The sequence below is a fragment of the Corythoichthys intestinalis genome, chromosome 2, assembly GCF_030265065.1.
Source record: "Corythoichthys intestinalis isolate RoL2023-P3 chromosome 2, ASM3026506v1, whole genome shotgun sequence".
NCBI lineage: Eukaryota > Metazoa > Chordata > Actinopteri > Syngnathiformes > Syngnathidae > Corythoichthys > Corythoichthys intestinalis.
Window position 1 is genome coordinate 36715161 of NC_080396.1, and position 12180 is coordinate 36727340.

At 39.4% G+C, this 12180-nt stretch overlaps 1 protein-coding gene across 7 annotated transcripts in view; it reads left to right on the forward strand.

Moving 5' to 3' along the window:
• scn8aa (sodium channel, voltage gated, type VIII, alpha subunit a) overlaps nucleotides 1-12180 on the forward strand; it is a 125329-nt gene that overhangs the window by 95686 nt on the left and 17463 nt on the right. For all 7 annotated transcript variants that reach the window (XM_057830081.1, XM_057830078.1, XM_057830082.1 and 4 more), the window contains exons 18-20: nucleotides 2107-2224; nucleotides 5675-5829; nucleotides 6170-6343. In XM_057830081.1, the coding sequence (XP_057686064.1) occupies nucleotides 2107-2224; nucleotides 5675-5829; nucleotides 6170-6343 (447 nt within the window). The remainder of the gene's footprint in view (nucleotides 1-2106; nucleotides 2225-5674; nucleotides 5830-6169; nucleotides 6344-12180) is intronic.

The following is a 12180-nucleotide window of genomic DNA, read 5'->3' on the forward strand; positions in this document are numbered from 1 at the left end:
CAGCAGGTGCATTTGAAAGAGGGTTTTTCATTGCTGTTTGCGACTCCTTTCGATGCCAATCAAAGCGGATTGTCTCATCCCCTATAAATCTGGCCCATTCATATCCCGCATGGGAACGGCGATCATGTTTTATAAGAATTATTTTACTGCTGTTGTAATAATGAACAAACTAATATGAATTTTTCTGCCAACAATTCACCAAGCTGAAGGGCACCCCCTTGCTATGCACTCATCTTTGCGCATAGATCAGCAAATTCCCAAACAGTTTCGATGCTCACTCGGACTCTCAAGGTCAAGATGAGAAGCGCTGCTGCATAGTCTATGACAATAGAGCCCTACATCTTTAATCATAGACATCTACATACAGTGGGGAGAACAAGTATTTGATACACTGCCGATTTTGCTGGTTTTCCCACTTGCAAGCCATGTAGAGGTCTGTAATTTGTATCATAAGTTCTCTTCAACGGTGAGGGACAGAATCTAATACAAAAATCCAGAAAATCACATAGTTTTTAAATAATAAATTTGTATTCAACTGCATGAAGTAAGTATTTGATACATTACCAACTAGTAAATATTTCGGCTCTTAATTCTTTTTTAAGAACCCCTCCTGTTCTCCACTCATTACCGGAAGTAACTGCACCTGTTTGAACTTGTTACCTGTATAAAAGACACCTGTTCACATGGCCAAACAAACAAACTTCAACCTCTCCACAATGGCCAAGACCAAAGAGATGTGTTAGGACATCAGGGATAAACTAATAGACTTGCACAAGGCTGGGATGGGCTACAGGAAAATAAGCAAGCAGCTTGGTGAGAAGGTAACAACTGTTGGAGCGATTATTAGAAAATGGAAGAAGTTCAAGTTGACGGTAAATCTGCCTCGTTCTGGAGCTCAATGCAAGATCTCACCTCGTGGGGCATCACTGATCATGAGGAAGGTGAGGAATCAACCCAGAACTACACGGCAGGACCTGGCCAATGACCTGAAGAGAGCTGGAACCACAGTCTCGAAGAAAACCATCGGAAACACATTACGTCGTCATGGATTAAAATCCTACAGCGCAGGCAAGTTCCCGCTGCTGAAGCCAGTGCATGTCCAGACACGTCTGAAGTTTTCCACTGACCATCCGGATGATCCAGAGGAGCAATGGGAGAAGGTCATGTGGTCGGATGAGACCAAAATTGAACTTTTTGGTCTAAACTCGGCTCGTCGTGTTTGGAGGAAAAAGAAGGATGAGTACAACCCCAAGAACACCATCCCAACCGTGAAACATGGAGGAGAAAACATCATTTTTTGGGGCTGCTTCTCTGCCAAGGGTACAGGACGACTGCACCATATTGAGGGGAGGATGGATGGGGCTATGTATCGCCAGATCATGGCTGACAACCTCCTTCCTTCAGTGAGAGCCCTGAAGATGGGTCGTGGCTGGGTCTTCCAGCATGACAACGACCCAAAGCACACAGCCAAGGCAACTAAAGAGTGGCTCCGTAAGAAGCATCTTAAGGTCCTGGAGTGGCCTAGCCAGTCACCAGATCTGAACCCAATAGGAAATCTATGGACGGAGCTGAAAGTCCGTGTTGCCCAGTAGCAGCCCCGAAACCTGGAGAAGATCTGCATGGAGGAGTGGGCCAAAATCCCTGCTGCAGTGTGTGCAAACCTTGTCAAGGACTACAGGAAACGTTTGGTATCTGTAATAGCAAACAAAGGTTTCTGTACCAAATATTGTTCGATTTTTGTGATGTATCAAATACTTATTTCATGCAATTAAATGTAAATTTATTATTTAAAAATCATACACCGTGATTTTCTGTTTTTTTGTATTAGATTCCGTCCCTCACAGTTGAAGAGAACTTATGATACAAATTACAGACCTCTACATGCTTTGCAAGTGGGAAAACCAGGAAAATCGGCAGTGTATCAAATGCTTGTTCTCCCCACTGTAGGTTCTGATGATCACCTCCCATCTACTCTAGCACTGAAGCAACTACTACAATTGTAACGAATTGGTTTTCATAAAATTTCTTTTAAATATTTGGCTCACCTTTTTTTTTTTTTTTAAATGTTATTTTTTTTCCCTTTCTTTTTAAAAAATCTCTTTGCAGCTGGACGATACCAGTTCGTCAGAGGGCAGCACTATTGACATCAAGCCAGATGTGGAGGAGGTGGTGGTTGTGGAGACGGTGGAGGAATACATGGAACCAGAAGCATGTTGGACAGATGGTGAGTCTGCTGCTCCCATGGCACCCATTACTTCCAGTCAACAGCACCGAGACTCCCTTGGGCTGAGCGACAATGACAGGGCAGCTGGGTGAAGGACAGTTTCATTATAAAGACTTACTCAAGCATGCCCACTATTTATCATCACGGTCTGACTCTCGCTATCCCTGTCACTGATCCCTAAATGCCCCCAAGAAATGTGTGCATATGCAGTATGTCTTTTTTAAAAGACATTGTGAATACCTGTTAATTCAGTGGGGGATGTTACTGTCAGAAATATTTTTCAGAAGCCTGGTAACATTGTTTTTAACGTTTCCTCAACTAAAACTATTGTATTTTCTGGACTATAAATCACACTTTTTTCATAATTTGTCTGAGCCTGCAATTTATACTTAGGTGCAACTTGTATGTTTTTTTTTTCTCACTAACCGCTGCGCACTAGGCGTGACGTCACCTTCCATAGTTGGGGGAGTTGTTCAGAAGTAACACTGGAGATGAAGATTTTAATGGATGGGATAGTGATTTGGAGTGATATTGAGTTTTCAGACTGCTCATAAAGTTACCCACTTTGTTCTTCATGGTGAGGACACTAACTAAATGTCTACTCTAAGATGGATCAGAATGAATATATGAATGAAAACTGTATATTTAGGGATGTATACGCATCAATCGTCTGAGCCCGAATCTTTAATTTTTTTTTGTCTCACAGTTGATTGATTGTGCTCTTTTCATGTAGTTACTTCAGTAATTCAAAAGATGGTAGTATTGTGTCCCATCTTGTTTCATTGGCCCAAAATTGGCCCATATTGGATTTTAACCGTTATACGAAAGTGGCCTAGATCGGATTTGAATCGGTCCACTTCAATGCGACATGTCCCGTTCAGACCGTCAAGTTAATGCCTCACTCGAGTCGGAAAAACACGAAAAAAAAAAAATCGTTTTTGTGCATTAAGACCTGGGGTATGAACCTAGCCTTAGATTTTCACACAATTTGTTTCTAAACATGGAGGACTCACGGAGAAGAGCCGGGAAAAGATAAGTACAGTATGTAGTTATCACACATATGACTAAACAGACCAATCACGAAAAAATTTGTGCAGCAGGAAAAAATGATGAGCGCCCCTCAACTGTCACACAGCCTACGCAGAGGTGCTGCACGATCCAGTGCGTAGGTTATGTGATGAAATGGGACAGTTGACGAATATGAAGTTGCGGGAGTATAAATAGGATTTAATTGTCAACACATTGCCTGCCAGTGACAACGATAGATGCCCAATTCAGTTAAACTCGAAGGACTGTTTGGGAATGCTCAAGTTTTGGTGCTATTAACAGCGTTAGACGTCCAATCCATTTTGACTGGAATGGGCTGGCAGTGAATAATTGCTGCAACCCTCCCAGTCAAAATGGATTGGACGTCTAGTGAGGTCAATGACAGTCATTCAGATAATATGTTACATTAACAGATGTCTTTTTTCTTGTTTTTAATCCAGCCGCCGACCATTTTCTTGTTATAACTATAATGGGGAGGGGGGTGTCTCTGAATAAATAATATAATGATAAAATTCCCCCCAAAATACGAATTTCTAAATGTTTTTTTATTTATTTATTTTTTTTGTGGGCTCATCTGACTTCCAATGCGCTTTATAGTCTGGAAAATGCAAGACTCTAAGGGACAAACGCAGCATAGGCTACACCAGTGCTTCTCAATTATTTTCTGCGACGCCCCCCAAGCACGACGTAAATGTTTCGCGCCCCCCCAAACTCTCTGCCGCCACTGTAAATAGTATTATTTGTCTATAAAATTACTATCATAAATACGCATTTGCCTAATATTGTGTCCCTTTTTTCTAATAAAGAAAAAAAGTAACATAGATCAACTTATAATAAAGTATAACTTTATTAACATTGTTTTGTTTGTAACAGAGAAGACTTGACGTGCATCAATTTGCCTGCATTAAAAAAAAGTCACATTCAAACTGTAAAAATACACTCAAGGTACATTTTTGACCATTTGGTACTGAAAAATAAAATGTAATAAAATCAGTAAATAATAACAAATTCAAATTGATTAGAAACATTCACTCATGAGGACAATATGCCAAAAAATTTGACCGAAAAAACAAAAATGAATAAAGGAAAAAAAAGAGTGTCCTTGGACAGAAGGACAGTTTTTATTTTTGCTGCTCACACTCAGTATTACCTCCTTTGCAATGGTGTGGAGTCATTTTGCAATGAGTATGCTAACAATGCTCACTTGTTTACTGATATAACACTGACAAAGCAGGACGATTGTTGGCAATATTCGGCACGTTTTCGCTGAAAAACAATCAAGCGGCTTATCAATGAGATTGGGGTCGAATGTCTTTAAGTGGCGTCTTAATTGATTTGGCTTCTGGCGGTCCGCTATAATTATTTTTAGTTACAGTAAACAGTCTTTCCTCATCACCCACAGTATTAAAAGTCAAAGCTAAAAGGCAAACGGCACGAACAAAGCGCATTCTCGGCGGCCGAGGTAGACCTCAGCGGTCGTCGTGACGATCCCAAGCTGAAAATGGCACTTATCGGGCGGCGGCGTGAGACCCGGACAAGACAGTGGGTCGCTGCGTGAGTGAGTCCGGTCGGAAAACGGCTTTCGAAAACGGCGGCGGCGCACTGCTCTTCATATTTGTTTTCTGTGTGATGAGTGCTCTTCCTTAGTTCAAAAATACTGCACGCACTCTGAAAATGAGACTGCGGTCAAGCCACCCTCCACTCGTTAAAACAAAATGAGAGCGCCACTGCCACCCACTGAGTGGATGCGCTAGTACACTTTAGTCCAGTACGGCAGAAAAAAAAAAAAAAAGCATGTTCCCCGAGGTCACATGCGCCCCCCCTGGCATCGCTCTGCGGGGGGGCGCGCCCCACTATTTGAGAAGTACTGGGCTACACAAACAACGATTTCTTGACTCAGTCATTCCTTTTATGTGTACAACAAGCCAATATATTTGAACTCCTCCGCTTAGGGTAGGATCTCAACCCTGATCCAAATAATTCACACGACTCATTTCCAAATGAAGACCTTGGTCTCAGATTTGGACTTGCTAATACTCATCTCAACCACTTTACACCTAGCTGCAAACCACTCCAGCGAGAGTTGAAGATCACTGTTTAATGAAGACATGTACTGTATAGGCTTTACAGGCCTGGAGACGGCATAGTCTTTATTGGTTTGAATACACTTTCAAGGTTTAATTCTGTATTTCCACCTGTTCCCAGAAGCATCTTCTTTAATGAAGTTGACCTACTGTATGTAACGATATGCAGAGCTATGAGCTACCCAATCAAGCAAGAAAAGGGCAAAGTCCTGCTGAACCTCTAGTGTAATCTGCGATTTAGCGCAGGCTGATGCGTAGTCTAACATTCTCATCCTGTGTTGCTGAGGGAAGAATCTTTATCTCCCCTGTGTGCACGCAGCGTGCGTGGCCAAGTACAAGTGCTGCGATGTCGACATCACCATTGGCTGGGGGAAGAGCTGGTGGTTCCTGAGGAAAACCTGCTACTTGATCGTGGAGCACAACTGGTTTGAGACTCTCATCATCTTTATGATCCTTCTCAGCAGTGGAGCCCTGGTAAGTCAGAGACAAATACAGTAAATGTGCTTTATTGTATACCTTCAGCTCAGTGTGTTTAAGTAGTGGGATGACTGATCTCTTCCTGCCTTGATTAATAGACTGTCCTATTTATCAAACTGCAGTTCTTTTTCGATGTATATTCTTAGAATGTCAAACGGCATAGATTTCTGCATATCTAGACTAGCTGTACTTACTTGAAACACCTCACAGCAATTTATTCTCCGTGTGAATCATTGTTGGTCAGAGTGCTGCACGCACTCCATTAGCAGGGTTGTTAATCTTAGAGGTGTAACGCTTCCCTTGGGCATGACATATTCGTGTTCTGTTTCGCCCAAAGGCCTTTGAGGATGTGTACATTGAACAAAGGAAAACCATTCGGATCATTTTGGAGTATGCGGACAGAGTTTTCACCTACATCTTTATCCTGGAGATGCTGTTGAAATGGGTTGCCTATGGTTTTGTCAAGTACTTCACCAATGCTTGGTGTTGGCTGGACTTCTTCATCGTGGATGTAAGTGCATCTCTTCTCTCTTTTGGAGCTTTTAGTCGGTCACCCGTAGTACCCTAATCTGACACATAATATTACATTATTTAAACAGTAGAATTAATACAAGTAAACAATATTAGTTATTTAAATACTGTTATGATTTACATTCATTATATATTTAATGAAACAATGTTTTTAAGATATTAAAAATGAGTAAGCTTTGTGTGTAGGATACTGACGTAGAATCTGATCATTTTACATAGTTTCGGAATGTTAGCTGGCTGTGTGAGGTTACTAATCAAAATGATGCTTTAGTGGTTTTAAGGGAATGTGGTCTATTTAACACCTGATAGTCGTTGATTTGAGTGTCTTTTACAATAATGCATCTGTCCATATGAAGTGGACACATGTTTTTAATTCCCAATCCCAATCAATCCAAGTTTTTATGCTTGGTTTGCTGCTCTGAGACACTTCTATACTGTATCTGCAACAGTACTCAACAATACTCATTCTCAAACAATACGCACACAAACAAAAGTTTATGCTGGACGCAACATTTCGAAATAGGATTTGGGGATATGATTGGAACAGACAATCAATACTTTGTCTATTGATTGCAGCCGTATTCAAGTGTCGGTCAGAGCTGCTGAATGTTTCAAAGTGTCCTTGCTCTTGTCTCCGATTTGTAAGACGTCGTTGTTGTTCTTGTTGTTTTGAGCCTGCCAATGTCCTTTTTCTCTACTCCGTGTCTTGTGTCAAGTTTGAAGGACCAGAAAAGAGAAGATTCATCATTCTATTCTAACACAATTGCAGTGAACATTTTAGCTCACCATATGGCTGCTGAATTTTCCGTGTGAAGTATAAAGCTTGTAAGGAGGCAATTGAAAAGGATAAAAACTTTCGATTTCTATCCGTCTAGAACTAAATGCTTTGCCACAGTGTCCAAGACTTAAGGCCAAACCTGAGAACAGACTCCTGTCACTGACGAACATGTGGAATAGAACACAGTGGAAAAAATAAGTGTCAACATCCCACAATTATCATTGACCTTTTATTAAGACCTGTCCATTTAGTTGCTGAGAAATTCAGTTCTATTTTTGTAAAATAGACAAATTTATTTTAGACAGAAGTAGGCCTGCAGCTTTCAATTATTTAACTAATCGATTAACTTATCAATTAGTAAGTTTGAATAATCGAGTAATCGGATTGCAAACATTTAATGTGTTGCATAATACATTTTAGCGGATATAAAACAAAGGAAGAAAGTGTTTATGCTTGCAATAACATCTATTTTGACTTTGCAAGCTTTCACTCTCAAAAGAGCATAAAATGCGAATACAAAATAAAGTACCAGAGGGTTTGAGATGATGCAGAGTTGCAATTTCATTTCACGAGTGCAATGAATGCATTTAAAAATAATGAAAACACCTGAGCTTAGCCTCAAACGGTATTGAAATATTAATAAATGGTCTCAGTACAAAAAAAAAGAGCAATTGTCTAACTTGCATAGCAAAAGTCCACTAGCTTAAATGCTATATAATGCTAATCATTCAAACGCATATTCCCCCCCCCCCCCAAAAAAAGCTAAATATACCTCTAAACTAAATTACAAATGCATAAACAATCTTATTAGCTCAAAAAAAAAAAAAAAAAAAAAACTTACAACCTTATGTTGGTCTTAACATGGAGCAGCTGGATTTAGCCATGTTAGATGAGTTATGTCATATTCACTGTTGCCACTAGAAGGCATTGTAAACAGCAAAGTCAAACAAAATAAATGCAAGACTTTCAATACAAACCATTACAACACCACTCTAATTAAACAAATCCTCAAAGCAGCAAAATTAGATTCAAAGTTTTTTTCTAATCGAATTACTCAATTGAATCGATTAATCATTGCGGCACTAGGCAAAAATATTCAGAATTGAGTGTATGCCTTGATGGACTATACCCATTGTATCAATGTGCAGTTCCAATTTAATGCAAAGATTCCATTTCTATTCAATTTCCATTTACATTGCTAGCGATGCAACAGATGAATTAGTAAAAATAAGGGACATGAAAATAATTGATTGTCTTTATTTAGTTAGATTAAGATTCAATTTGATTTATATTTGATATTGATTTGGTGTGTTTTATGTCAGTTTAGTCATATGTAGAAATACAAAAATATAGCCGTGCTTTGTGTTTTGTTACTTGTAATTGTTGAAAGTTGAAAGATGAACTGAATTTGTAAAAATTAATGTAACTGCCTGAAATGAAATGAATAAATAAATAAATAAATAGTCATAATAACAACAAAATAAAAATAGTATCTGTTGACAGGTTTTAAAGAGTTTTATGCCCATGTTATATACCGTAACATCTTACATTTCTGAGCAATAAGATATTTACAAATTAACAAAAGACCGTACATTTTTTTTAATGTCATGTGTTGCCGGATGACACGGGAATCCAAATGGACCCCAAACGTCAGATTTAAAAAGTTGAAGGAGCTGGCTGAGAGCTGCTGCTGCTGGCTCTGGTCAAACATTTTCTCGCTGTTTGGTAGAACGAAGTCTCATAAAAAGTGTCCGCCACTGGCCAGGAGTAATACAATGCAAAGATTAATTTTTACCAAACCCTTTAGGATATATTCACCCAAGCATCAAACACCAATCAGAGTGTAAATTCACCATTATAATCATACAAAATCAAAATGCAATCACCCTATGTGGCATTGCAACCAGGAGCACCAAACTAAGGAGTTTAGCCACCTTGTGCAACATATCATAGCTAGGACTCACTGTTAGTAAGACAATGGTAACATTTTGCAGGTTGTTGCTTTGCAAAAGGTCAATTGTCAATACAAACAGATTCTTTATAGGTATATTTACATTATTTACATTGTGTATACATGCACATATATTTACAGTACATGTACTGCCTGTAAGTGTGTATGTGTAGTAAATTAACGTTAAGCTTTCACATAGACTTAAGAAGTAGCACAATGTTGTCCCTCTTGGAGTCTCCCTCCCATTAGGAGTATTTTAAAGCACTTGGGACGGTACAGCTTCCCTAGCCATCAGTGAATGTGTTGTCAAGAATGACAACCTTGTCTCCCCCAACCCAACCCTCTTCTCAATCCCTCTGAAAAGTCTAACCTCAGCAATTTGATGATGTTGTGCTGAGGCATAATGATGGTGGGTGACAGGCAATGAATGGTAAGTGTGGTCTTCACTAGCACTCCCCCTGCAAAAAAACAAACAAAAATTTTTTTTAGATTGTGGTGCTTGGTGTTGTGACTTTTGCCGTGCTGTGCTGTGGGGTGCAACTTTTGTGGTGGATTTGCAAAGGGGTGTGGGGCACCATCATTAAATCAGCCCATGTTATTCTTTGTGTGGATGTACCTGACACTTTTCCTCATTATCCTTCTGTTACTGCATCTTTTTCTTTCATATTTGTGTCTGTTTACTCTGTTCATGTAAACAGCAGAGAGTGTCAGATGTAAAATCCCTGTTAAATGTTAAATATTGCTCCAATATAGGTGTACATATTACATTAGACCGATTATATTAGACATATTACACACAAAGTATGAAGAATTACAGTACAGTTAACATCCGCTATCATCAGCCAGGGTCAAAGTACTTGGTCTTGGGGAAAGTGGTTTTGTTTTATCTAAATAAACCACTGCTCCACCCTCCCCACTTTACTGAAGGACTAATGTCAAGTTTTGTACTACTGTGGGAAAAAAAAGATAGTGCCCATTCAAAGATATATAGATGTATAGATATTATATGTAAGTTTAAATTTACACATATTTTAAAATTGTAATCAAATATGTAAGCAGGAAACTAGCAAGTGTCATTCTTCATTCATTTGTTGTTTTTCCACTCAGATTATTTTTCATGGTTTTGTTGTGTTTTTCCCTTCTGGTTTTAGTTGGTTGTATTTCTGTTTGTTTTGCGCTGTCGTCATCCTGGGATCACAGCCCCAGATGTCATTGGCCTTGAGTTGCAGAAGGACGCCGAGGTACTGAGGCCGCGCCCACCCAGCTGGCCCAGCAGGGGGCCATAGGCCGGGCACCCTGAATTGGGTGCACTCCGTGGGGTCACGCAGAAGGTGACAACTACCCCAAAAACTGTGGTGTAGACAAAGGCAAAATCTTTATTTTAAAATTCTGCAACAGTATTCACAAAACACATTACCTGATTAATAGTACTCCAATTTAGACGACCTTGCCATTTTCTCCCAATCATTTTGTCTTTAAACCAGTGGTCTCCAAACTATTCCACATAGGGCCGCAGTGGGTGCAGGATTTCACTCCAACAAAACAAGACCACGCCTTTTCACCAATCTGGTGTTTTATAAGTGTAATCAGTTGATTGCAGTCAGGTGCTGCTTGTTTTAGTACAAACCACATTGGTTAAAAAGTCTGTGCTTGATCGGTATGAACAAAACACAGACCTACATCGGCCCTCGAGGACCGGTTTGGAGACCCCTGCTTTAAACTGTTGTGCTTAGTTTCCTGTGGCACTGGTTAAAATGAAGGTTTTGCCTGTACAATCCTCCCCACGTGATTTGGTAAGCTTTGGATGTTTATGTACTCCATGTGGTACGTTTTGACCACTTGGTGTCAGTGGCTAGTTGGAGGTGCGATCATGTGTGTTGACTATTGATATTTTCCTTGTTTGTAAGAAACGGTTACATCCCTCAGCACAAGTATTGAGTATTATAACAAGAAGGCATCATTAATTATTATACATGGATGAAAAGAAATTATTCAGTATGAGGAGGTGTATTACCTTTTGCTCACTCCTGCTTTTGTGTTTTGAGAAAATGAACAAAAAGCCAAACAACAAGGAAACCCACACACACACCTTTAAAGGGAAATGCAACACTGATATAAACGACGTTCATGTGAAAGACGGTTGATCCAAGTATTTAAAATATGCAAATGGGAAATTTCTTAGACCTCTGATAATGAAGAATTTAACGTTTAAACACAAAAAAAGAATACTGCTTACAAGCGCAGTCATTTTCTGACGTCAAGTATATCCACGCATATACACATTGATAGACTCAAGCACAGGTCCATGTTATAATGGGTATTAATGACATAATGAGGAAAGGCAGGCATTTGATATACTCACATTTGATTGGCTACTGCATTGATATGTATAAAATGTCTGTCCCCATGTCAGGTGGCCACTTCCTGGAAATAGTTGCTTGTATTACATTGTTATCTACTATTACACATCAGAAAAATGAAATAATGTGTTTTTTCTATATATTGAACAAGATTATTTCCGCTGAAATTGACATGATAAAGGTGTTGTTTTCCCCTTTAATAATTGCTTAAATGATTCTGAGTCCTGCTAGTTGCTGGCGAAATACAATAATGGTTCATATTTTTACATTTAATTTTTTTGACAGTTTTCCCGTCAAGGCTTTTCTGCATTACTCACTAAGCAGATGTGAGAAATATTAGCGCCGTTTATTGACCAATTTCGCTATTTTCGCCCTCCTATTGATGATACACGCGGTTAATAAACAAGCCATTTTGGCTCATTTCCCATTGGTTGAATGCACACTTAGTAGTTTGTATTTTGCACTCAAAAACATTTGATCTGAGAAGGCTGCATCCGTTTCTTATTGTGTGCCATTAATTGTGTACTGTACAACTGAGCTGTAGTCACTGGGGTTTTGCTGTCCTTCAAGTATTTCTATGTCTGTCTGGTGTGCCCCCTATGTCCATCCCTGTCTCTTGTGTGTGGTTCATGTGAATGTGTCTTTACTTTTTGAACCCTCACCCCCCGCACACCTCTGTGAGCATTTGAACTGAGATCATGTATAAAAAATAATGGCAGCCCAGTGAC